This window comes from Eleutherodactylus coqui, chromosome 3, assembly GCF_035609145.1.
Source record: "Eleutherodactylus coqui strain aEleCoq1 chromosome 3, aEleCoq1.hap1, whole genome shotgun sequence".
NCBI lineage: Eukaryota > Metazoa > Chordata > Amphibia > Anura > Eleutherodactylidae > Eleutherodactylus > Eleutherodactylus coqui.
Window position 1 is genome coordinate 303672159 of NC_089839.1, and position 27929 is coordinate 303700087.

Sequence of the window (27929 nt, forward strand, 5' to 3'; positions counted from 1 at the left end):
TGGGTAAACATGGGCTGGAAAAAAAAGATCGCTAAACGCTGAAAGATAGGACATGCCGCGATTATTAACTCCCAAAACACATCAGGACGAAAAACATCGCAAATGGCAATGTAACCATTGAAAATCAGTGGTTTTATAATTCTGCGTTTCCACTCGCTCTCGCATGAAAATCACGCAATTTTCTCGCAAGCGTGAAGGCACCCGTACTCTATTCAAAAGAACGGAGTTCATTTTTGTGCGAATTTTGTGCGTCTCGCAATGCTCAAAACTAATGCGAGATTCCTGCGCACGTGCATGCAGCCTCACACTGGCGGATTCCAATTGCGAAATCTGCGATCAGCGTCCGCACGGAGGATCCACGGCAGAACGCAGGCATTGGAAAGCACGTAAAAGCTTTTTCATTCTCAGATACAAATTGCATGTTACGCAAACGGAGGAAAAATCGTAGCATGCTCTCTTCTGCTGCGGATGGGCTCCGTTGAAGTCAATGGAGGCCGTACGACCCACGGGCCATCCGCAATTAACGCTGCTCATTGTAAGGCGGGGGGGGGGGGGGGGTCCGCCCCTCTCTACTGATGTCACACCAACTGCTTGTTGAAAACAATCTATCATTAATTAGGGTCTTAATTACACAACTTGTAATAATCGTTTCATTGGTTTTGTTCTTTCAGATCTTGTTTTGCACCTTGAACACCCATAAGATCGACATGGATAAACTCCTAGGGGGGCAGATCGGCCTTGAGGACTTCATCTTCGCCCACATAAAAGGTTCAAAGAAAGAAGTTGAGGTGTTGAAGTCAGACGATGCGTTGGGGCTGACCATCACGGACAACGGGGCGGGGATCGCTTTTATAAAGGTAAATGTCGCACCCAGTTTATATCGGTTTTATTCCGCGCCTGACTGATCGGTAAACCATTAGGGGCGGAGTTGGCGCTCCTAGCATAACACATGGGGGCGACCAAGTGGCCAGAATTTCAAGATGGCTGACTGTAGTTTCAACTTCCTGTCCCCGGGGGGTACTGTCTCACAAGGGTTATACTACGAAGACTAAAGCTGGCCCTTTTTTGGTCTTAGGGCCACTGATTATGTGTGGGTTTGGATAATGTCTGCCAGAAGCACCTGCTGGATGATAACACATCACATGCGTCGGGTTATTACCAGGAATGTGGATCGAGAGCTCAGATATCACTTCCTCATTTAGTGCACTTCACCCCGGAGGTGGTAATTATGGGCGTAGACAGCGTGACAGATAGATACCTACCAGTTCATTAGATAACAATGTGACCGGACTGTCATATTATGCATAGAATCAGTACAGGATAAGTAATGTATGTACACAGTGACTGCACCAGCAGAATAGTGAGTGCAGCTCTGGAGTATAATACAGGATGTAACTCAGGATCAGTACAGGATAAGTAATGTATGTATGTACACAGTGACTCCACCAGCAGAATAGTGAGTGCAGCTCTGGAGTATAATACAGGATGTAACTCAGGATCAGGACAGGATAAGTAATGTATGTACACAGTGACTCCACCAGCAGAATAGTGAGTACAGCTCTGGAGTATAATACAGGATGGAACTCAGGAGCAGTACAGGATAAGTAATGTATGTACATAGTGACTCCACCAGCAGAATAGTGAGTGCAGCTCTGGAGTATAATACAGGATGGAACTCAGGATCAGTATAGGATAAGTAATGTATGTACACAGTGATTCCACCAGCAGAATAGTGAGTGCAGCTCTGGGGTATAATACAGGATGTAACTCAGGATCAGGACAGGATAAGTAATGTATGTACACAGTGACTCCACCAGCAGAATAGTGAGTGCAGCTCTGGAGTATAATACAGGATGTAACTCAGGATCAGGACAGGATAAGTAATGTATGTACACAGTGACTCCACCAGCAGAATAGTGAGTACAGCTCTGGAGTATAATACAGGATGTAACTCAGGATCAGTACAGGATAAGTAATGTATGTACACAGTGATTCCACCAGCAGAATAGTGAGTGCCGCTCTGGAGTATAATACAGGATGTAACTCAGGATCAGTACAGGATAAGTAATGTATGTACACAGTGACTCCACCAGCAGAATAGTGAGTGCAGCTCTGGAGTATAATACAGGATGGAACTCAGGATCAGTATAGGATAAGTAATGTATGTACACAGTGATTCCACCAGCAGAATAGTGAGTGCAGCTCTGGGGTATAATACAGGATTGTAACTCAGGATCAGGACAGGATAAGTGATGTATGTACACAGTGACTCCACCAGCAGAATAGTGAGTGCAGCTATGGAGTATAATACAGGATGTAACTCAGGATCAGGACAGGATAAGTAATGTATGTACACAGTGACTCCACCAGCAGAATAGTGAGTACAGCTCTGGAGTATAATACAGGATGTAACTCAGGATCAGTACAGGATAAGTAATGTATGTACACAGTGACTCCACCAGCAGAATAGTGAGTACAGCCCTGCAGTATAATATAGGATCAGTGCTCTGGGAAAAGTGTGGTATTGTGGTATAATTAAAAGAAAAGCAAAAAAAAACCTCCGATCAGGATCCAACGCAGGTATAAAACCACCCTAAGTAGTTTAATGTTCTCAACATTTATGTAGATGAATCTAGACGCAGACTTTGACATGTGATGCTCTGCAGGACACTGCAGTCCCTCTATTGCGGTGTTATTTGCTACATCGGGTCTATAAGTTGCCTATAAAGTGTATCCACAAGTATCTGCGGCTCCTATTTACACCCAACAGATGATGAATTTCTTTCTGCTATCTGTAGTCTAATATTTCGGAGGAGGCGCATGACTGCGGGGAAAGGGGCGAGAGGTCATGGATCCGGGCGTGCAGACAGGTTTGGTAACACACACTGACTGATCTGTCAGGAGCGGTGAATAGAGAAGCAGGGACCAGATTCCGTGTGGACAGACGGCCCCCGAGCCCTTTGTCATGGCTTATTTCTCTTTCATAAGACTCTGTTAATGTTTCTTTGGTTTATTAATGAGGTTGTAATACAACAATTTTTCACAGCTGTAAACATGTGTCGCTGCCGCGCAGTCGACGAATATTCTGCGCTATGTGATCCCTGAGAAATATGGAGGAGGAGGGCGGCACAACCCACAATCCAAAAATCAGATCCCAACTTTGTAATTACAGTAATAATGTGCTGTTGACTTGACTGATGCTGCCAACTCTTGAACCATCTCAAATCTCTCCTTCGTCTCCAAACTATTGGAATGCCTGGTTTACTCCCGCCTTATAAACTATCTATCAAAATACTCTATTCTTGACCCCCTATAGTCCGACTTCCACCCAACACTCGACAGAAACCAACCTTACCAAACTGTCGAATGACCTGCTGAAGGCGAAATCGAGGGGCAACTACTCCCTACTGATCCTCCTCGACCTCCCTGCAGCATTTGATACTTTCGACCACAAACTCCTTCTCAGTATGCTTCGCTCCATCGGCCTAAAGGACACTGCTCTCTCCTGGTTCTCCTCCTACCTATCTGACTGCTCATTCAGTGTCTCCTTTGCTGGCTCTACCTCCCCTCCTCTTCCCCTTGCTGTTGGGTCCCCCAGGGCTCGGTCCTCGGCCCCCTCCTCTTCTCTTTCCCTTTCTGTTGGGTCCCCCAGGGCTCGGTCCTCGGCCTCCTCCTCTTCTCTTTCCCTTTCTGTTGGATCCCCCAGGGCTCGGTCCTCGGCCCCCTCCTCTTCTCTTTTCCTTTCTGTTGGGTCCCCCAGGGCTCGGTCCTCGGCCTCCTCCTCTTCTCTTTCCCTTTCTGTTGGGTCCCCCAGGGCTCGGTCCTCGGCCTCCTCCTCTTCTCTTTCCCTTTCTGTTGGATCCCCCAGGGCTCTGTCCTCACCCCTCTCCTCTTTTCCATCTACACAGCCCCCATCGGACTAACCATCGTTAGATTTGGGTTTCAGTACCATCTCTACACTGACGACATCCAGTCATACACCTCTTCCCGTGACATCTCTGCACCGGTCCTCCAAAACATCACTGACTGTCTGTTCGCTGTCTCTAACACTATGTCCTCTCTCTACCTAAAACTGAACCTCTCAAAATCTGACCTCCTGGTGTTTCCGCCCTCTGCCAACCGACTTCATACTGGCATCCCTATCTCAGTGTATGGCACCATAAGTCCCAGCACGCCCGCTGCCTTGGGGTTATATTCGACCCCAATCTCTCCTTTACCCCCTACATCCAATCTCCGGCCCGAAACATGTCAGCTGCACCTCAAGAACATCACAAGAAGCTGCCCTATCCTCACCGTAGACACGCTAAAAACAATGTTGCCCTCATCCACCCTCGACTCGATTATTGCAACTCGCTGCTGATCAGCCTCCCCTGCACCAGACTCTACCCTCTCCAATCCATCCTAAATGTGGCAGCCATGCTTATCTTCCTGTCCAGCTGCTACTGGGACGCCTCTGCCCTGTGCCGGTCACTGCACTGGCTGCCCATCAAAAATAGAATTCAATTTAAACTCACTACCTTCATCCGCAAAACCCTCCATAGCATCGCGCCGCCATACATTGCCTCCCTCATCTCAATCCACCACTCAGCCTGGGCTTTCCAGTCCGCTAACAAAATCAGATTAAGCACCCTTTAAACCCTAACCTCTCATTCCTGCCTCCAAGACTTCTCCAGAGCAGCACCAGTTCTCTGGAACACGCTACCTCAAACTATCCGGGCAATCCCTGACACACAAAACTTCAGGCGTGCTCTAAAAACGCACCTCTTCAGGGAGGCATACCTTATCCCCTAAACGAAACCCCTCTGTACCCCCCTGATAACATTCTCCCTGACCTACTGACTGCAATTCCTGCTAGCCGTAATCAACCACCCCCTGCAGTCATACTGATTCAGCCGCTATACGGCATGACCATTGTCTATGTGTATAGCATCCCACACTCTCTATCTCACCATACCGTGCACATCTGCAGCCCCTTTACCTTCTGTATCACCCCATTATCTGTAGTATGTAAGCTCGCTGGAGCCCCGTACCCCTGCTGTCTCCATCAACTGATTACTAGATGTAACAGTGGTTTTGTTTGTTTCCTCCTGCTTTGTAAGTGCTGCGGAATATGTTGGTGCTATATAAATAGAGATTATTATTATGAAGCGTCAGCACTTGGCAAAACTGGGCAGCTATTGGGGTCACAGTGCATGGAGCAGGGCACAGCTCTCATTTGGGCACTTACTGTCCACTGACTAACCTGCTGTGCACTGGAGGCGCCCATCTAATGCCGACATTAGAGCTGAAAACTGTGGTGATGTCATCAGTCCCAGCTGGCATGGAAGTCACTGTCGGGGCATCAGGGCTGTAAAAGGCGTACTGTGATTAGGATGGGGCATTAAGGCTGTGAAAGGGGCACTGTGGCTATGATGGGGCAGTACTGCTATGATTGGGTATAATGGCTGTGAAAGGGATACTGTAGCCTTCCATGTGGTTTTATGGCTGTGATGGGCACTGTGGTTGCGGTGGGGTATTTGTGATGGACGGAGCGCTGTATCTGTGATAGAATATACCACCTTTTTCTGAGAGGTGAATTCATATTTGCCCCCTGAGAGTAAATGCGCCCCGGATGGATTTACTGCTGAAATGTTCTGTAGCACATCTGCAGTGGCGAATCCGCGCCAATGTCTGTTGTGTTGCTGATTTGCCGCTGTGGACTTACCTGCAAATTTAGCAAAGAAGGAAAGACGAACATCGACGGGTCTGAAATCCTCTATTGTGGATTCTGCTGCTGATCCGCACGCAATCCGCAGCAAAATTCGTAATAATATATTTCATTGCATATTTTGACTCCTAGTTAGAGTCACTTGGAATATTGTAATCCGTGACAAATCTGACACGCTGCAGATTTCAGAATCCGCACGGCAGGTACCCTGCGGCTGCGGCTCAGATACTGGATTTTGTTGGGGATTTTCTGTGTACAATTCTGTACGGAGAATCTGCTGCAAATCTGTCTATGGCCCTGTGGGGGCACTATAGGAGGTAAGTATTAATACTAGGGCCACTATGTATCGACACTCTTACTACTGGGCCACTATGGGGGGCACTATTACTATTGGGGCCACTATATTGGGTAAATTTTACTACCGGGCCACTATGTATCCACACTCTTACTACTGGGCCACTATTGGGGGAGCTATTACTATTGTGGCCACTATGAGGGAGTCACTATTACTACTGGGGCTTCAATGGGGGTCACTCTTAATACTGGGCCACTACATATCGACACTCTCACTACTGGGCCACTATGGGGCACACTATTACTATTGGGACTACTTTGGGGGGGGGGGGGTGTCTATTACTACTGGGGCCACTATAGGGGTCACTCTTACTACTGGGGCTACTTTGAGGGTTACTATTACTATTGGGGCCATTATGTGGGTCATTATTACTACTAGGACCACTATGGGGATCACTATTACTAATTGGTCTACTAGTACTACTGGAGCCATTTTGGGGGTTACTATTACTACTGGAGCTACTATAGCGATCACTATTACTACTGCAGCCATAAAGAAGGGCACTATTACTGTGAAGGAGTCACTGAAGGGCACTATTATGGGATACATTCTGGAGTTGATCTCTAATAGCAGGGATTGTGTTGCCCATTGATCAGGGATTACGTTGAGCAGAATATATATCCAGTAGATTTGCCATCCAGAAGCCTGAGAAAGCTGGGTGGCGACCCCTGCGGGATCTGCAAAAGGCATTTTGATTGTTGCCCAGCTCTCCCTGAAGCACCTGACGGTCCGGTTGGCAATTCCCCTTGATTCCTGTACGTGAATAGACTTGTGCAGAGTCCAGATTCCATATACAGTAGTGACCCGAGGCCATCCTGACTACACGCCTCCCACTCTGCTGGCGCGCTGCGGGTATTTATAGGGCGCGGCACTGATTCTTGGTCTATAAATACAGAGAGGAATCCCCACTGTTTGTACAGACAGGAATTTGTAGCTTCTGTGCTAATTATCACATATCCCAACCTGGTTTCCATAACTGGTTAGTATCATATTAAGTGGTGGTGTATTTGTAGCGGGAGATTATGGGCGACACAGGTTACAGGATACGACAGTTACAACAATGGAAAATATTTATTTCACTGTTTTACGCTGTGCAATTTCCACATGGAAAATCTGCATGTAATACGGAATATGCGTCTGTAGTCTTAAAGGGGCAGTAACGTCACAGACAACTTCTGCTCATCTACTAGCTTACATTAGTCTCATCAGTTCTGTAATATACGTGCATTAAAAATGTTGTGGCTCTACCACTGTAAATCACGTTTGAAGTGGCTGCCACTAGGGGTTTCCATTCCATCTCCTCTGCAATCCACTGTCTGTTGTTAGTCACAGAGCTTCACACATGTGAAAATCGCATGTTGTTTCAATAGTGGAAATAGAGCAATCACATCATACTTGCAGGAAACTTGCATTTGTTTCCTCCCATAGGAACTAGTGGGTAATTCCTGAACTGAAGTGCCCAAAATTAGAACATTCTGCAATCTTTTTATCTCGAACATCAATCCAACAGAAAAATGATTCATGTAAATTAACCTCTTAGTGACCCCATTACGCCTTTTTCCTGACCTCTCCAATGAGCTTTAAACCTGCATATATATCTTTTTAAGTCCATGGCTTAGCTGACTACTGACAGCCAGGCTTCTGCTCTAATAGCTGGCAGCAAATTCTGACAGTTTAACCCCTTACATGCCACAATTAATAGCAACTGCAGCATGTAAGCAGATGACAGAGGGAGGGGGCTCCTCCTGCCACCCATCGTCAACCCGCCATGCGATCACAAGGTACAAATGGGTTCTTATGGCAGCTGGTGGCCTGACAAAACTCTGCATTTCAGCCACGTAAAAGTTATTTAAAAAAATGTCATAATTGCAATTTTTCTTTAGTTCGCCTCCTCAAAAAAACACAATAAAAAGTAATCCAAAGGTCACATGTACCCCAGAAAGGTGCCAATAAAAACCACAACTCATCCCACAAAAAGCAAGACCTCAGAGAGCTCAGTTGCCAGAAAAATATAAATGTTGTGGGTCGTAGAATGGCGATGCAGCGTCAGTTGTTTTTCTTTAAAATCGTGTTTTTATTGTGCTAAAATGGTAAAAAATAAGAACATCTCTATAAACTCGCAGTAATTGGGCCGATCAGGTAAGAAAGTTATGTTGTTTCTACTGATCAGGGAACGCCATGAAAGCAAAACCCAAAGAGCAATGGTGGAATCAGAAGATGTAATTTGTGTGTGTTGGGGAAGGGGGCGCTAAATGGTCCACCAATTGCTAGGACGCAGAGCCGACTGCAGAGGGCGGTGTGGCCAAGTGCAGCGGCCCCTCTAGTCAGCTGATTGTGCGAGGTGTCGATCAGACAGCCTATAATACAGATAAACTAATTACAATTTATATTTCCCCATCTTGCAGCGTATTAAAGACGACAGCATCATTGACAAAGTAAAAGTAATTAGCGTTGGAGACCACATCGAGTCCATCAACGGGAAGAACATAGTAGGGTCACGCCATTATGAAGTTGCCAAGATGTTGAAGGAGCTGGAGAAGGGACAGACGTTCACCCTGAAGTTAATAGAGCCCTTGAAAGCATTCGGTAAGTTCCGTATTTTACATCCTTTCTGAAATTTTGAGTTTTAGTAAAACTACCATATAAAAAAAAGAATATTTTTTTCCAACAATTTCTGCTTTTAGTTGCAGTACTGCTATTTAATACCTGGAAACTGTCAGCAAGCTGCTGCTGGCAAAGATGCTGCTTTCAATGTCATCATTGTTTAGTTCTTTGTTAAGGTCCTTGTAAATTCAATATATTTTAGCTCAATGAGAGAATCAAATCCCATCATTTTGTAAGGGCCCTCAGATAGGAGGGACATGGGGGCCTACCGGTGGAGGAATGTATGATGTTCCCTGGAGACCCGCAGCCAGGTTGTAACACACTTACAGACCCGCAGTCAGGCTGTGACACACGGACCCGCAGCCAGGCTGTGACACACTTACAGACCTGCAGTCAGGCTGTGACACACTTACGGACCGGCAGTCAGGCTGTGACACGCTTACGGACCGGCAGTCAGGCTGTGACACGCTTACGGACCGGCAGTCAGGCTGTGACACGCTTACGGACTGGCAGTCAGGCTGTGACACACTTACGGACCGGCAGTCAGGCTGTGACACACTTACAGTCCCGCAGTCAGGCTGTGACATACTTACGGACCGGCAGTCAGCCTGTGACACACTTACGGACCGGCAGTCAGGCTGTGACACACTTACGGACCGGCAGTCAGGCTGTGACACACTTACAGTCCCGCAGTCAGGCTGTGACACACTTACAGACCCGCAGTCAGGCTGTGACACACTTACAGACCCGCAGTCAGGCTGTGACACACTTACAGACCCGCAGTCAGGCTGTGACACACTTACAGACCCGCAGTCAGGCTGTGACACACGGACCTGCAGTCAGGCTGTGACACGCTTACGGACCGGCAGTCAGGCTGTGACACGCTTACGGACCGGCAGTCAGGCTGTGACACGCTTACGGACCGGCAGTCAGGCTGTGACACACTTACGGACCGGCAGTCAGGCTGTGACACGCTTACGGACCGGCAGTCAGGCTGTGACACGCTTACGGACCGGCAGTCAGGCTGTGACACACTTACGGACCGGCAGTCAGGCTGTGACACACTTACGGACCGGCAGTCAGGCTGTGACACACTTACGGGCCGGCAGTCAGGCTGTGACACACTTACGGGCCGGCAGTCAGGCTGTGACACACTTACGGACCGGCAGTCAGGCTGTGACACACTTACGGACCGGCAGTCAGGCTGTGACACACTTACGGACCGGCAGTCAGGCTGTGACACACTTACGGACCGGCAGTCAGGCTGTGACACACTTACGGACCGGCAGTCAGGCTGTGACACACTTACGGACCGGCAGTCAGGCTGTGACACACTTAGGGACCGGCAGTCAGGCTGTGACACACTTACGGGCCGGCAGTCAGGCTGTGACACACTTACAGACCCGCAGTCAGGCTGTGACACACTTAGGGACCGGCAGTCAGGCTGTGACACACTTAGGGACCGGCAGTCAGGCTGTGACACACTTAGGGACCGGCAGTCAGGCTGTGACACACTTACGGACCGGCAGTCAGGCTGTGACACACTTACGGACCGGCAGTCAGGCTGTGAAATACTTACGGACCGGCAGTCAGGTGGAAGGTTGTCACGGATTTGGTTGTATTCCGTGTCCAAATCTGCGCCAAAATCCTCGCCATCTACAATTGATGTAGATTTTGGTGCAGATTTAACTACTTCATTTGAAAAGGTGGAATCCGTACTTGTAATACACCGCAATAATTGACATGCAGTGGATTTAAAATCTGCAGCGCAGGTCAATTTATGCTGTGGATTTTGTCTAAAATTCCCCCCACAATGCTCGTACTGTAAGGCCTCTTTCACACGACCGTATGTGTTTTTACACTCGGCCGATCGCGGCAGTATTGCAGCAATCAAGTCCCGATCTTAATTAGCGTTTTCTTGTCCATTCACACGGATGGCTGCGATGTATCTGTGAAAAAATACGCTGCAGCACGGAAATCCCCGGCCAGCAGAAATCCTTAGAATGACCGCTTAGTGTGACGGAGGCTTCAGGCCTTGTAAGACTGTCCACATGGCAAATGTGGCTGAAAAATCTGCAGCAAATCCACAGAGGCAAATCCAGACCAAATGATGCCGATTCGCTGCAGATTTCACCCCTTCAGGGCTAAAACGCTGCGCTCTGATTGGTTGCTAGGGGCAACAAAGAAAGGTTTTTCTTGGGCAACAAGGACAGTCTTGCAAGGCCTGAAGCCTCCGTCACACGGTGGAAGGTTGTCACGGATTTGGTTGTATTCCGTCTCCAAATCTGCGCCAAAATCCTCGCCACTTGTAGCATTCTGGTTGGCTGTGAAAATCTGCGCTAAAGTTCATATGAAATCCGCATTGCAGATAAAACCGTTCGCGCGAGCAGTGCTGCGCCGCGGGCTCAGAATGGCGCAGCGATGACGAACGGAGCATGTTCTTCGATAAAGAATAACATTAAGCGACTGAGCGCGTCTCGCTCCATTGGAAATTCTGTGTATTTTTATTGTTACGCGATAAACTTTTGAAGTGACAGTACTCCTAATATCACTAGGTACCTCCTGCCATGCAGATACACCCTCTGTAACTCCTCCTGGCAGCAGCAAGGCACATAACTCTAACTGGACTGTCAGCATCCTTCGTCTCTACATACATCACTATCAATATGGCCGTAGGCAACGACCTCAAATGCCCCGTAAGAGCAGCGTTCCTTCTCACGAACATATGAATCGCGTCTGACGTCCCATAAATCCTGAGCTCGTCGAGCCTCTTCAGCACACCAGCGGTTTCTACCCCGTGTTACATTACTCTATTCGTGTACGCTCTACGTCATGTGCTTCGCTGCGCCATTTCAGGCTAGTTTCACACAGATGACAGCGATTTTGTCATGAGAAAATTGTGGCAAAATCACATCTTTATTCCTGCAATTTTTTTAGTGATATTGTTGCTTTTTGTGAGAATAATCTCTAATTGTGGACACTTACGATAAAATCGCGCCATTTTTTTTTTTATTGCGAATGTCAATAGAACTTTCTAATGTTAAAAATGCATTGCATGAAAATCGCAAGTTTGTGCGATGCGATAAACAAGGAGGCTCCATAGAGAAACATGGGCTACAAAAAACGCTAATCGCGGCAAGATGTAGCACGCCGCAATTTTTCTCGCAAGATAGCATCAGTGAAAACATCAGTAATGTGAAGAAACCCGTTGAAAGTATGAGCTTCACATAGCATCAAAATCGCACAATTTTGTCGCCCGTGTGAATGCGGCCTCACCCTGAGCGCATCATAAACATTTTACCCAAATTACACTCCATGCATGATGTCATTAACCCCTGCAAGGCCTGGCACACATTTACTGACGCCATATTGCAGGCCTTCCGCACCACCATCACGGTGTCCAGCACTGCGGGGAGGGAGACTTCCCCTCCTCCCACGTGCTGCAGGGCGTTTCACCTCAGGGATACAGTCTGTCTACCATTGGAGCGGTTTCTTCACCCTGATGCCTTCAGGGCACGCAGTGGTTGCTGCCTCTCTTTTAGGCCGGTCTCACACGACAGTACTTGAATTGCAGATTCCGTGATTGCCCTCCGCGGGCACGATACGTGGTGATTTGCGGGTATTGAAAGGTATAAACCTTCACCGGTTCGCTCAGAAGTGCAGGTAGGAATTGCAGATTCCATGAAGCAGAAGAAAAATCGCAGCATTCTCTATTTTAGCCCGGATTCCACGCGTATGGGCTCCATTGATCTCCATGGATGCGTGCGATCCGCAGTGCATACGCAATTAACCTTGAGTATGGGCGCGGATCAGCGCGCAAATAGCTAGGAGACCAGATACAAAAAGAGAGAGAAAGATGAAAAAACGATCACCCGGCGGTCCACTGTGCGATGCTCCGATGTCATTCCCTGCTGGCGAACTTTCTTCTGCACAGACAATACGCTATCCATGCGTGTACATGCGCATGAAAAACCACACCCATATGCAACTATTCGCAATTCCTTTCTGCGATCACTCACAGGTTTCTGCACCCAACAAGCTGAACGACGGATCGGACCGTGTAAACAGGCAGTTGCTCATCTATGAATGACTGCCTGTTTATTGTGAATGGAGGCTGGCGGCCGGAACAATCCTTCTCCATTCACTAGTGATACTCGTCCTGTTTTAATGGAAGAATTTGCTACGCACGCCATGTGTCCTTCTCATCGCTCAGATGTTTGCAGGTATGAGTGGCCCACTGAATGTAATGTGCCACCCATGGATGGAGTCAAGGGTAGGGTTGCCACCTTTATGACCAAAAAATACAGGCCAAGGTAAAAATGTGGCTTGGTTTGGGGGTGTGGTTTATCACAACATATTTTTACCTCCATTATTCCACTAGCCCCAGTTCTAATAGTGCCCCCTCTCAGTGGTTGCAATAGTAATAGTGCCCTCTCTCTGTGGTTGCAATACTAATAGTGCCCTGTCTTAGTGGTTGCAATAGTAATGGTGCCCCCTCTCAGTGGTTGCAATAGTAATGGTGCCCCCTCTCAGTGGTTGCAATAGTAATGGTGCCCCCTCTCAGTGGTTGCAATAGTAATGGTGCCCCCTCTCAGTGGTTGCAATAGTAATGGTGCTCTCTCTCAGTGGTTGCAATAGTAATAGTGCCCCCTCTCAGTGGTTGCAATAGCAATAGTGCCCCCTCTCAGTGGTTGCAATAGCAATAGTGCCCCCTCTCAGTGGATACAATAGTAATAGTGCCCCCTCTCAGTGGTTGCAATAGTAATAGTGCCCCCTCTCAGTGGTTGCAATAGTAATAGTGCCCCCTCTCAGTGGATGCAATAGTAATAGTGCCCTGTCTTAGTGGTTGCAATAGTAATGGTGCCCCCTCTCAGTGGTTGCAATAGTAATGGTGCCCCCTCTCAGTGGTTGCAATAGTAATGGTGCCCCCTCTCAGTGGTTGCAATAGTAATGGTGCCCCCTCTCAGTGGTTGCAATAGTAATGGTGCTCTCTCTCAGTGGTTGCAATAGTAATAGTGCCCCCTCTCAGTGGTTGCAATAGCAATAGTGCCCCCTCTCAGTGGTTGCAATAGCAATAGTGCCCCCTCTCAGTGGATACAATAGTAATAGTGCCCCCTCTCAGTGGTTGCAATAGTAATAGTGCCCCCTCTCAGTGGTTGCAATAGTAATAGTGCCCCCTCTCAGTGGTTGCAATAGTAATAGTGCCTCATTTCAGTGGTTGCAGTAGTAATAGTGCCCCATTTCAGTGGTTGCAGTAGTAATAGTGCTCCCTCTCAGTGGTTGCAATAGTATTAGTGCCTCCTCTCAGTGGTTGCAATAGTAATAGTGCCTCCTCTCAGTGGTTGCAATAGTAATAGTGCCTCATTTCAGTGGTTGCAGTAGTAATAGTGCCCCATTTCAGTGGTTGCAGTAGTAATAGTGCTCCCTCTCAGTGGTTGCAATAGTATTAGTGCCTCCTCTCAGTGGTTGCAATAGTAATAGTGCCCCCTCTCAGTGGTTGCAGTAGATATAGCACCCCTCTTGGTGCCCTCTCCTCCAACCGTGATATCGCCCTAAGAAAATCACGTCTTTTTTCAGCGATTTTATTGCACAAAAGTAAATATGAGTTTCTTATGTTAAAAACGCATCTCACAAAAATTGCAAGTCTGTGCGTTACAATGCGATAGAAAGGAGGCTCCATAGGGAAACATGGGAGCTAAAAAAAAAAACACGCAGAAAAATAGGACATGCTGCAATTTTTTTTCACTGCACATCGCATGAGTAAAAACATCGCAGATGGAAATGAAACCATTGAAAATCATTGGTTTCATCATTCTGCGTTTCCACTCCTCTCGCATCAAATGAAAATCTCACAATTTGATTGCAAGTGTGAAGGTGCCCTAACTCGCTGTGAAGCGCTAGTTAAGACAGGACACTGCAGCGCTCACAGAAGAGCCTGACTCCTCCCCCTCCCTGCATCCGCGCTGCATACAGTACGTATAGGAACGCAGATGCCAGGAGGGAGGAGTTGGGATCCTCTGGGGGCTGCCACAGTGTCTCGTTTGGACCTTGACAATGACTTACAGCACCTGACGGCAGGGTTTCTGCCCGGCCGGAGATGCTTACACCAGGTAATTTTTTTTTTACCAGGCATTAAAATAATGGCACTGCCATATGAGTGAATTACCGGCTCGGCTGGTGGTCAACTGGCCAGGGGCCCCCTAGTCAAGGGCCATATCTAATGCCCTAACAATGCGGAATTTGACTCCTACAGCTCTAAGCACTCCTACATCCGTTGCTTGGCAAGCATGCTGGGATTTGTAGTGCTAGAGCGGCTGGGAGGCTTGTAGACCTCCTCAGCCCATCGCTCTGACAGCTCTGTGTTTTGCTGTTAGAGGGAAGTAACATACATTCGGTGAGCGCAGCGACCGGTAAGATGATCCCGCAAGAAAGACGAGAAGCGAAATGGATAGAAAAGATACTGAAAAGTGTATGTGCCTGATAAGTGCGCCGGAGTCAGGTTCTCGGGAGACGGGGGAGGAACACGTAAAGGTAGAAGAGCCTCATGACTACACGCGAACCGCGTCCCAGGGGTGCCACGAGTCACCATGCAGGGGCGTCACCAGGCTGCCCGCTCTTACTGCGCCCCTCGCGTACAACCGTATGATACTAGGCAGAGGTTAGACAGAATATAGACTATAGACCTTCCCTCCATTTGCTCTGCAGTTGAATGCACTCTATTTTTCCCTGTTATCAGCCATTTAAGGCTCTGAAATAGGATAATCAAAAACCCTGCTTCATGCCACCTATCTCAGCGGCCGGACGTTCCCGGACAAGGGCTTATTTTTTGTGTGCCCGTCGGTGCCGTAAAAACACATGAACGGGCGCACAAAGCTAACATTCGTGCGCCCATTCAGATGGCCCAGCGCATATACGCTGGTCCGTAATGCCGTTGGGTGGGGGGAGATAGTTTAGCTCTGCAAACAGCTGGCAAGGGGCAAAGAGGAGCAGGGAAGGGGTTGGGAGTTTAGCAGTCACTCTGCTAAATTCCCTCCCACCTCCCTTCTCTGGCAGCTGTAATAGGCTCCCGTAGGAGTCTATGCAACCGGCGGCGTAAAAGCGCCCTGCCGAAATGCACTATCTTGGCCGGCCGGGCGCTTAACGAAAATACACCATGTGCACTGATACATTGTAAACCAGTGCATCACAGGGGCAGCGTATATCGGCTGGGCTTGAAAACCTGGCTGATATACGCCCGTGTGAAACCAGCCTAAATGACATGATACTTTTTTTTCTAGTTTGTATGATTACAATATCAATTTTAGTTTTTTTTAGGTTTTTCCACCTTTTTACAATAAAATCCCTTAAATTATTATTTTTCCTGGCACCGCTGCATTCAAATAACTTTTTTTTTAGTTTTCCATCAAGGTGGGTTTATAAGGACTTGTTTTTTGCAGGATGAGCTGTAGTTTATATTGGTACCATTTTGAGCTCTTTTGATCACTTTTGCTGCATTTTTTTAAGCAAAATGAACAAATCGGAAGCATTTTGGTTACATTTTTTAGGTTTTTATTTTACAGTTTTTGCAGTGCAAAATAAATAGTTCAATTTATTGTACATGTCATTACGGATGTGGCAATACAAAATATTAGATTTTTTTTTTATAAAAGAAGAAAGTGGGCGAAAAAGGATTTTCTACCACTATTTTTTATTTTTACTATTTTTGTTTATTTTACACATTTTCTAATTCCATGTAGGGGTCTAGAACCTGTGATCATATGATCGCTATGATAATGAGATGTGGATGAGATTGCAAGGGGCTTTTCGATTGCCATGGCGGCCTGGGGCTTTCTTAAGGCCCCCAGGGCTGTCATGACTTAGTGTCTATCAAGCTGCCTGGCAGAACGTGATATAGTGTAATACTATGGTATTGCATTGTACTCTATGTGCAATCAATTGATCACAAGTTCAAGTTCCAAAGAGATTTTAAAAAAGTTTTATCAATTATTAGAAAAAAGGTAAAAGTTAAAAAAACAAAACATTTTCCCATATTTATAGTAAAAAAAAATCAAAATCTCATCTGCTTTGCTGCAGATATTCCGTGCGGACAGTCTGCATGGCGAATCCATGACAAATCCGCCCCGTGTGGACATGGCTTTAAGGGCTTATTCATGCGGTCGTGTGAATAAGCCCTAATGGTACCTCTCTGGGCTCCTGGGAACCTGCCCTATGAGCATCATAACTTAGATTATGGTACTAATAGCTGCTGACGGGTGCCCTTTAATTAAAAAAAGTGAAAAAAAGGTATTTTCGCTCTTTTCAAGACAATTCAAAGGGCTGTCTTGTTAAAAACATATATCATAAAAATATATAGTAATTTGTATTGGTCAATGAGGCCCAGACTGCAGAAGGGGTTAATTGTTGCATTCACTAACAATGTAAAAGAAGGAACAAAAAAAACCACCCTTTTTCTTTAAAAGCGTAACGCAGTAGTACAACATGTGCTAAAACAGCCCTTGTGCAGACGCGGTCTTGGTCACCTGACACCTGCCTCTTCTTCCATCCTTTATCTTCCACTTGTCTTCGTCCTTGACAACTAACAAATATCTCCGCAGAAGTTACATGGAAAGAATAAAGGTAATAAAATAACTTTTTTGACCTGCCATCCCCAAGAGTGACCACTAGGTGGAGCTGTAAGCTTACGGTAAAGGCCCAGGCTTCCTGCTTTAGGGTTTGTGTTGCACAGAACAACATTTTGCTGCCAATTAGCGGCTGCTCGTGTGTTTAATGGAGGGGATTTGTCTGATTTAGAAACTAAACAAGTAACATAAAGGCCATGCTTTGATAAATAGAATGCAGTGACAGGGGAACAATGTAACATTCCGCTAATGCACTAATGTTCTCCATTTCTTCTTTGCTGCATCAGATTCCTCGTTAATTAGATCAGGGTTGGCATTTGCAGAGTACATGGGGGTGGCTGCGGTAATGTATATTCAATTAGTACCTGTTCTCACAATGACAGCAATGTCACCGGGACATTTCAGGCTGTTCACAGGCGCCGTGTGCCACCCTCATCCTTCCTCTTCGTCGGTGTCACCGGAGTTAGCAGAATATGTCCCCCGCAAATAAACAAATCAGCTGCAAATATACAGATGCAATCAAAGTTATTTCCCCCCCCCCATTGTAAATGAGGCTTATCTGCCAACATTCACTAACTTTCTGTTTGTAAAACAATTTAACCCCTTAATGACGCGGCCCCCTCCTCCCTTGTAATCATGTATTCCTCCAAACTTTCAAAAAAAAGTATAACTTTTACTTATGCATCAACGTAACTGTCTGGGGGTTGTTGTTTTTTTATTTAATGTATTAAAAGTGCAGTGAAATGGGGAAAAATGCAATTTCGCCATCTTGGGAGGGGGTGTCTTGTTTTTAGGGCTTATTCAGACAACCGTATATCGGCTGCGTATTCACGCCGGCCGATATATGGCATCCCACTCTGCAGGGGGAGGAGGCTGGAAGAGCCAGGAGCAGTGCTCTGAGATCCCGCCCCCTCTCTGCCTCCTCTCCGCCCTTCTGCACTATTTGCAATGAGGGGAGGTGGGGCGGAGCTAATTCCTGGAATTTAGCCCCGCCCCTGTCCTGCTTCCTCCCATTGCAAATGGTGCAGAAGGGGTGGAGAAGGGGCGGGAGCTCAGAGCACTCCTCCTGGCCCTTCCAGCCTCCTCCCCCTGCAGAGAGAGAGACGCCGTATATCGTAATACGCGGCCGATATACGGTCGTCTGAATAAGCCCTTAAAGTGTACACATTGTGGCAAAAATGCCATGATAGCTTTATTCTTTGGGTCAGTGCGATTCCTACGATACCAAATTTATATAGGGGTTTTTTTTGGCTGTACTTTTACAATAAAATATCTTTGGAAAAAAAATCTAAAATTATTTTCTGCCGTCTTCCTCTGACGGACATAACTTTTTCTTATTTCTGGTTGGTCTAGTTGTGTGAAGGCTTGTTTTTGTGGGACGTCCTGCAGTTTCTATTGGTAACATTCTGGAGTTCATATGACTTTTCCATCACTTTTTATTTCATTTCTCTTGCAGATGGGTGACCAAAAAAGTGCAATTTTGGTGTCGTGTATTTTTTTTCAGACAGTGTTCATAATGCGGGATAAATAACAGCTTACTCTGATTGATCAGACTTCCCCCATGCAGTGATACCTAATGTGTTTAGTTTTTAAACTTTTTTATAATAAATTTCTGAAAATGTTTTTTTTTAAAAAGAAGACAAACAAAAACTTTTCCCTTTTTATTTTTTCTAATAATTAATAAAACTTTTTTTTACTCACTTTTTTTTAGTTTCCAATGGGGGACTTCAACTTGTGATCATTTGATTGTTCATAAAGTGTAATGCAATACTATTATACCACGTGCTGAAAGTCAGCCCAGCAGGCAGCCCTGGGGGCCGTCAGGCCAAAGGATTGAGTATGTTAAAATCCAACATGCCAACCCCTGCTGTCCTCAGCACAGAACACTGGAAGTCACTGGGGCTGCCTTTACACATATTAGACTACTGTCTGATTCTATTGACAACTATTCTAATTAATTGGACCCGTGCACAATACTCGCTGGGTGTCAGACCACTGGCTTGGCCCATTGTGCAGTTAAGATTCCCCATGCCCGATGTCAGATTGGGTGGGTGAGTATGCCTGGACAACTCCTTTAAAAGGGTTGTGCCAAGTTATAAATTTGTCCCATATCCACAGGATAGGGGATAACTTAATGTTTGGTGGGGGACCCTCATGATCCTGAAAACAGTCCCTAAGTGACTGCAACGGAGGTCTCACAGGCTTGTCGCTGCTCCATTCACTTAAATGCCGGAGATTGTCGAAGTGCTTGACTTCGGAGGCTGACCGGTCCTCTGTTCTTGAGATCGCCGACTGATCATAAAGTTGTCTCTTACCCATGGATAGAGGATAACTTGTTACAACCCCTTTCAGGAGAGGCTGTCATGTTCTCTGATAGTGGGATCGGGTGCTTACCTTTTACAGCCGCTCTCTTGGTAAATCCATCCCCATTGTTATATTTCTTGTAGCCCCCCTCATTTGCCCGCTTTTCATGCCCGGCCCATATACACCTCCCCTCTGATGCATTGGTTTACAATGCATCGGTGCACATGGGCGTATTTCCGTGCCCTGAAAGCGCCCGGCCGGCCAATATATATGATCACATAAAAGCATGGGTGATTTCCCAGCAACGTAGGGTTAAACTGGGTGGGTTGATGTCGAAGGTCTCATATCAGCTGTTTTTATAGGCTTTAAAAGGTCTTTAAATGTCTGCATTTGTAACATTGGAAGACAGAGGTGACCAAGACCTGCATGGGGTCGAGACGCGTCCTGGTCCTGACATGTGGCGCCATTTATAAACAAAGCATGCTTGTTCACACGTGAAGCCGACCTCTCTTGGGCTATTTCCTCGAAATTGTCAGTTTGCGGGAAAAGAGTCTTAACAAAAATCAAAATAGACTAATGACATTATTCATAATAAATACTGAAACTAAAGATCGGAAAAAGTGAAAAATAAAAGCAAAAAAGTTAAAAAACGAATAAAATCCAACAATGAGACGTTTCCATAAATAACTGAAGGTCAGGAGTAAATAAACCCCAGTCCTTGGATGATTTCCTCCTGACCCCGCGAAGGTTACGGGCGGCTGCGGAGAATGATACGGTTACTTAGTTCATCATGGGTGGTATCACAACGAAATAAGTCTGTTTGCCAGCGGCGCGCTGCCGGCTTCCTTAAAAGCCTTTGGAGCGCTGCTCTGCAGAAGCCTTTGAAAGCCTTCGTCCTGTAAGAGTTCTGCCCCCCAGGCCGCAGCAACAGTATTAGGTGATACATATGTCGGCTTCAGTCCAGTCAGGGCTCAGGTTTCCTGTATTGATTCATCTTGGCTAGTTTGCGCTTTGTGATGCCACCACAGAGGAGGCCGTAGCGCCATCATGAGGTGATAACATTATGGGGGTCTATAAGTCTTACTGAACGTTTACTATTCTTAACGGTGGTCTACCACAATAGACTTCTATCACTTATCCACAAGTCTGATTAGTGGGGGTCTCACTGCTGAGACACGCAACGCAGGGAGACCCCTGCCATGAGGCGACCTGAGCCTGCTGCTTTAGGTGGCAGCCTGCAGGATGTCAGAGGGGCGGCAGCATGTTGCCACCTGCCTGGTAAGTCACCAGCCCCACCGATAGTGGATTGCTGCCTAGCTTTAGGTCCATTACGGGGCACTTTTACTAATAGGGGCCACTATTACCACTTGGGCCACTATGGAGGTCGCTATTACTCCAGGGACCACTAACTAGGTCACTCTGACTACTGGGGCCACTATTACCAATTGGGTGACTATAAAGGTCACTATTGCTACTAGGGGCCACTATGGAGGTCACTATTACTACTGGGGCAACTATGGGGGAACACAGTTACTACTGGGGCCACTATGAAAGTCACTATTACTACTGAAGTCACTATTACTACTCGGGCTACAAACGGAGATCACTATTACTCCAGGGACCACTAACTGGGTCACTCTGACTACTGGGGCCACTATTACCAATGGGGTCACTATGAAGGTCATTATCGCTACTGGGGCCACTATGGAGGTCACTATTACTACTGGGGTCACTATTTCTACTCGGGCTACAAACGGAGATCACTATTACTCCAGGGACCACTTACTGGGTCACTCTGACTACTGGGGCCACTATGGGGGCCACTATTACCAATGGGGTGACTATGAAGGTCACTATTGCTACTAGGGGCAACTATGGAGGTCACTATTACTACTGGGGCAACTATGGGGGAACACAGTTACTACTGGGGCCACTATGAAAGTCACTATTACTACTGAAGTCACTATTACTACTCGGGCTACAAACGGAGATCACTATTACTCCAGGGACCACTAACTGGGTCACTCTGACTACTGGGGCCACTATGGGGGGCCACTATTACTACTGTGGCCACTAACAGGGTCACTATTAGTCCTTGGCCCACTAATGGTGTCATTATTACTACTGGCCATTAAGGGTGTCACTATTACTATTGGGGCGACTACTCTGTTACTTCAGACAAGTCTCAATGGTTTAAATATGTTTTGGCTATCTTCTGTATTGGCACTTTTAATGCCTAAAAGATGAGGTTTTTTTTTTGGGGGGGGGGTGCCATTTCACCCTTCGCCTTACGCAGTATAAAGGCTTGAGGCACTATTGGCGCAACAATCCAGAGAACGGGGTTCCTATTTCCCCATCTTCTTGTCACTGCAGACTCACCTCATTGAGGAGACTGAATGGAGCGGCCATGTTTTCTAACTTTACGCAATCCCTTTAACGTCCCGTATATAAAGCACTCAGCCGCCATCCTTAATCTAATGGATGTCCAGGGAATTCCTTAATGATATGGCCATCACTTCCGTAGATGTTCTAATGCTCCTCCTTATAACCCGGGGACCAGTAGCTAGGTTGCTCATGCACACTTTTACTACTAAGTCCTGTAGAGCAAGAGGGGCTATAAATGAAGCTTTGATGTTAGCAATCTCCACTGGGGACACTTAATGCAGCCACCAAGTACCTTGTGCCGTCAGTTAAAGGGGTACTACAGTAATATCAGTTATCCCCAATCCATGGGAAAGAGAACTACCTACTCAGTAGTCATATGAGCACTGGGACCGCACTGATTGGAGGTCCCATGACCCCCTCTGTGACTGGAAGTTACCAGCAGTCTTTGACAGCTGAAAGTTGCTCGCAACCGCCACGATCAGCACTAACACTGATCGAGGTTGTTAACCCTTTTGACAGCTGCAATTAAATGTTCCGATTAGTATTTTGGGGTTCCATGCGGCACCTCCGCGATTGAATTGCAAGGCTCTGTTCAGTTGCCATGGCAGCTTCTGAAGGCCGCCAGGGCTGCCATAAATGATTGCCTTTCAAGGCATGGTGGTGATGTGTCTTGATAGACTGTCAAAATGCAGTATAATGCAATATTGTGGTATTACATTATACTAAATGAGTGATCAAACAATCGCAAGTTCAAGTCTCCTATGGGGATTAAAAAAAAAAAGTAAAAGTGAGTCAAAATAGTTTTATTAAATCTAAGAAAAAATGAAAGCTTAGAAAAACACTTTTTTCCATATCTATAATGAAAAAGTCAAAATAAAACCCCCCAAAACATATTTGCTATAGCTGCGTCCATAAAAGTCCAATCTATCAAAGTAAGGCTACCTATACACTGGCGAGCGTGATATCAGGCGCTTGTGAACGTGCGATTTACCCGCAGATGTGAGACTATTTTCAGGCAAAAACTCCTCACATGTGTGAAATTCCAACGGAGGATCGTAAATGTTTGCCATTGGTTTCAATGGGAAACCTGGCATTGCACTCACATGCACATGGCACGGTATGCGAGAACCATGCGATGCATTAAAGGTACCATTGAAATCAATGGGCGCTGCATACCGAGGAGCGCGAAGAGATAGGACATTCCATGAAAACATCACTCAAAAGATTGGGGTTCACATTCGCGCAAGATTTGTGAGTCTCACAACGCACAAATCTCGCACAAGTTTCTCGGCCGCGTGAAAACGGCCTATTGCATTATTTATCCCGCATGATGAATGTCATCAATAAGAAAAAACGCACAACGCCAGAATTGCACTTTTTTTGGTCACTCCGTCTCCAAGAAAAATTTTTTTTATAGAAAGCAATCAAAGAAAGCTATCAAAAAAACCATATGATCTCCAAAATGGCACAAATGGAAACTGCAGGACGTCCCGCTAAAAATGAGCGCTCACACAACCGTATCGACAGAAAAATAAAAAGTTGTGATGGTCAGAAAATGGCAACAGAGAATACTTTTATGTAGTATTTTTTAAAATATAGTGCAGCAAAAAAAACCCAAAACCCAAAAAACTGTATAAATGTGTTATTGTTGCAATTATCCTGACCCACAGAATAATGTGCTGCAGTGGGTACGCCGTAAAAACAAGCCCCTCCCAAAGAAAAATGGCAGAATTGTGCTTTTTTCCATTTTTGCCCATTTTAAAAGGTTTTTCAGTACAATAAATGCTACGCAAACGCAAACTACACGCCCTCGGACAGCGACGATGGAAGAAAATACCAGATGTATGATATTGGGGGAGGGAAAAAAAGGGGGCTTAAACAGAATCAGATAGAAACCTTTCCTTTCAATTCCAACACCTGTTGACCATAATGTAAAAAAACAAAACAAAAGTAGGGCTCCCTCCATCCACTCAGGTTTTTTTCTTAGTTCAAAAAGCTATTTTTTCTATTAAGAGGGCAGATAGAACGGAGCTCAACAGGATGGAAGCTCAGAAAATCCCACTAAAGCCAACAGGAAATAAAACGGAACATTTTCCCCCCCATTTTGCTGCTCCTCTGATGGAACGACAGACTAGAAGGCAAAAATGCTGATGTGAATGAGCCCTAAATGAGATCCAAGATCTGTGTTTGCTGTCAGTGAACGGGAACACTCTTGGGTACATTAAGGGGCTGAAAACTTGTACAAACCCAATACTTTGAAACAGGGGCGTAACTAAAGGCTCAGGGGCCCTGATGCAAAAGGTGAGCTGGGCCCCCCCCTCTATCTGTATCTGTACCCGTACCCATACCTAAACCATGCTGCACAGAGGCATAACAAAGCTTCTGGGCCCCAATGCAAAACCTGTAACAGGGGCCCCAACTATAATGCTTTATTCATAGTACTAGGCTCACTATATGGAGAAGAGAGGCCTTATGGACCCCCTAAGGCTCCTGGGCCCGGGTGCAACCGCATCCCCTGCATCCCCTATAGTTACGCCCCTGCTTTGAAAGCCTTCACTACAATTGAATCCAGCCTACACGATCCTCCGGGAGCAAAGCTAGCGGCACCAATCGCCCAGTTTGTTACAATGTAAAAATAAATCTTGTTATTTGTATAGCGCCAACTTATTCTGCAATGATTTCAGGTAATTTATTTATTACCCCCCACGAAGCTGGGTGCTCATTTTACCGACCTCGGAAGGATAGAAGACTGAGTCAACCTTGAGCCGGCTACCTGAATCATGCGGGGATTGACCTCACAACTTTCAAGTCATGAGCGAGAGCTTAGGACTGCATTTCTGCTGCTCAGTACTTTGCGCCAAACCTCTAAAGCATTGGATTCCAATGCATTCATTCAGATGACAGATTTTTAGCAGTGTAAAAATGTTGCGCCGAAAAAGAGAGAACATTGGCGACTAAATACAGCAGCTGGAAAAGATGGGTCTTGTCTAGAGATGAGCGAGTATACTCGCTAAGGCACATTACTCGAGCGAGTAGTGCTTTATGCAAGTATCTCCCCGCTCGTCTCTAAAGATTCGGGGGCCGGCGCAGGTGACAGGTGAGTTGCGGCGGGGAGTGGGGGGGACAGAGGGAGAGAGAGATCTCCCCTCCGTTCCTCCCTTCTCTCCCCCGCTGCTCCCCGCCCCCCGCATCTTTAGAGACGAGCGGGGAGATACTCGGCTAAGGCACTACTCACTCGAGTAATGTGCCTTAGTGAGTATACTCGCTCATCTCTAGTCTTGTCCTATCTTTCGGCCAATATACGCTAGCAGGTCCCACAGGCCTATCGCTGCAGGTAAAGTGTCCAAAGTCCAGCTTGTTTAGCTCACAGTGGATACAACTGTAACAACCCCTCAGCCGCGGGACGTGTTTGTCTTATCTTTTCCAGTTTCGGTCGTGATCCTTTCATCTTTCATACTTGGACGTCTTCCTCGGTAACGATCGTCTTGCCACGTCACTACACAGACTTCTGAAAGCTGTTTCCTGAGGCTGGGATGGGGCCAGGGTTTAATCCTTCTTCCAGCATGTCCGCGCTTCGTATTATAATCCATTCAAATCTAATCAATAAAGTCCAATCGTCTTCCTGTAACTTCCCACTTTACGGGAATATAGAGTCACCTCCAGTCACAGCTTGTCTGTGGTTTCCATTGTACTTGGCCCGGGCACAACGTGGGTGATGCCACAACCTGCTCTATGTCACTCCCCCTCAAACCTGCCATCATAGTTATGAAGTGCTTCCGTCTGAGCCTCTGATTCATTCAATCTGATTACTGTATTGCTTTTTGGGGGAAAGACATATTACATTTTGGCCTCTGTGTATTAAAAAGTGCACTATCCTACCAAAAGTAATTGGGCACCTAAACAAGAATCAAAAGTACTATTTATTTCCATATGTTAATACTTAGTGGTGCTCCTTTGGCCCTAATTACATCCAATACTCTCTGTGGCATACTTTCTTTTAATTTCTGTTACACTTCAGCTGGCATTTCCCTCCATTCATCCTGCAAATGTCTGGTGAGTGCTCTGAAAGACGATGCATAGGCCTGTCAACAATAGTGCAAGAAGCATCATCATTGGACAGCTGAGCAATGGAAGAATGTTCTATGGAGTGATGAAGCATATTATTCCATCTTCACATCACATGGCGGTACCTCGGTATGGAGGATGATGAGGAATGCCGCCTGCCTGAGTGTGTTGTGCCAACAGTTAAGTACGGCTGAGTTTCCGTCATGGTTTGGGGATTTTTCATATGGCATGGTCTCTGTCCGTTGGTTGTAGTGGAAAAACCATGACCACAGAGGTGAACTCTGACATTCAAGACAATAATATGTGCCCACAATGTGGTAATACTCCAGGAATGGTCGGCCATACTTCCAACCAGACGACGGGCCTCATCACCAATCCAACGCCGTATTACATTGATTTGAGGATACGGATGTTCCACGATTGGACCGGCTGCACAGAGTCCCGACCTGAACCTACTGAACATCTTTGGGATGAACTGGAATGTCAGGTGATAAAATATGAGCAGCATCCATCTTCTTTTAGAGGATTTGCCAGATGTTTGTAGGATGAATGAAGGGAAATACCAGCTGAAGTGTATGAGATGTTATTAGAAAGTATGCCACGGAGAGTATCTGATGTCATCGGGGCCAAAGGAGCCCCACTAAGTATTCACATATGGAAATAAATCCTACTTCTAATTCTCGTTCAATTACGATTGGTAGGACAGTGCATGCTTAAATCCTGCACTAGTATACAATGAATATACTGCCACCTAGTGGTTGCAGGCAGCATTACAGTGCGGCTACAGTCTGTTTTCATAACTTTTAAAATAATTCTGTTCCAGAAATGATTGAGCCAAGATCGAGAGGAGGAAAAGCATCAGAAGGGAAAATTTCCAGCGGACGAGAGACTCTGCGGTTGAGATCTAAGGGTCCTGCGACGGTGGAAGAAATGGTGAGTCTGTTTGTCACTCTGCACACGTCCGGGATAGGAGTCTGTATAGACTGACAATGGATAGGAAATGAGAAGTGTCTTCTAGGGCAGCTCCACAATCATCCTCCTCATTCATACCGCCTCGTCATTGTCTTTTAAGATATTTTCCTGCGTATCAGCATTAGGCCGCCTTCACACAAGCGCACAAAACATGTACATTTGTGCGCGGCAAACAAAATACGCACCAATTTAAATAGCAGATTTTTTCTCATAAGTTCCAGTTGTGTTCTTTCTCATGTGGATTTCCGCAACGTATCACACATCTCCTAGCATATTGCGTGCACATTTATGACCCCCCCAATTGACTTCTAAGGGGACCTTGTCATGGGCCACGTATAATGACGTGACGGGCCGGATTCGGCGTGGGCCTTGAGTTTGACACATGCTATAGAGTCCTGTGGGGTGCAGTGAGGAGGACGGGCGGACACGGGACCCCCTCATCGGTGGGGTCCCAGCAATCAGACCGATCCTGCGGACGGGTGATAATTGCTCATTCTTGAGGAGCCTCCAGTCCATGACTACTGCACACGACTACTCATCCAGCTCTGCGCGGCGCAGCCGTTCTGGGCCAGCGATGTCCAGCACAGTCTGTACAGTCAGCGCGGCCGCCGAGGACATTCGCCCCGGGCTCCACATATGAGCTGCCAGTGTAAACGTCTTCATGTGTGGCGAGACACCTGCACTAACAAAGACGGAGCCGAAGAAATGCAATCCTGCGTCCTTCTCCTCGCCCTTTAGGCTGCGTGGACACAGTGAGACCCCGACACAAACGTTCATGTCCCTGATCGTCGGCCATCTGATCGCCAACGCCCGTCCTAATACGATGATGTGCAGTCAACCAAGGATGGACGTACGGGGACGAACAGTTGTATTAACTCCTTAAAGACCAGAGCGGTTTCAGATTTTCGTGTGGAATTTA

General features: G+C 46.5%; 1 protein-coding gene across 1 annotated transcript in view; it reads left to right on the top strand.

Moving 5' to 3' along the window:
• The window catches only part of GIPC2 (GIPC PDZ domain containing family member 2), an 82095-nt gene that overhangs the window by 35235 nt on the left and 18931 nt on the right, over positions 1–27929 (top strand). The window contains exons 2-4 of the mRNA XM_066597831.1: positions 672–857; positions 8468–8648; positions 26862–26971. Of these exons, the coding sequence (XP_066453928.1) occupies positions 672–857; positions 8468–8648; positions 26862–26971 (477 nt within the window). The remainder of the gene's footprint in view (positions 1–671; positions 858–8467; positions 8649–26861; positions 26972–27929) is intronic.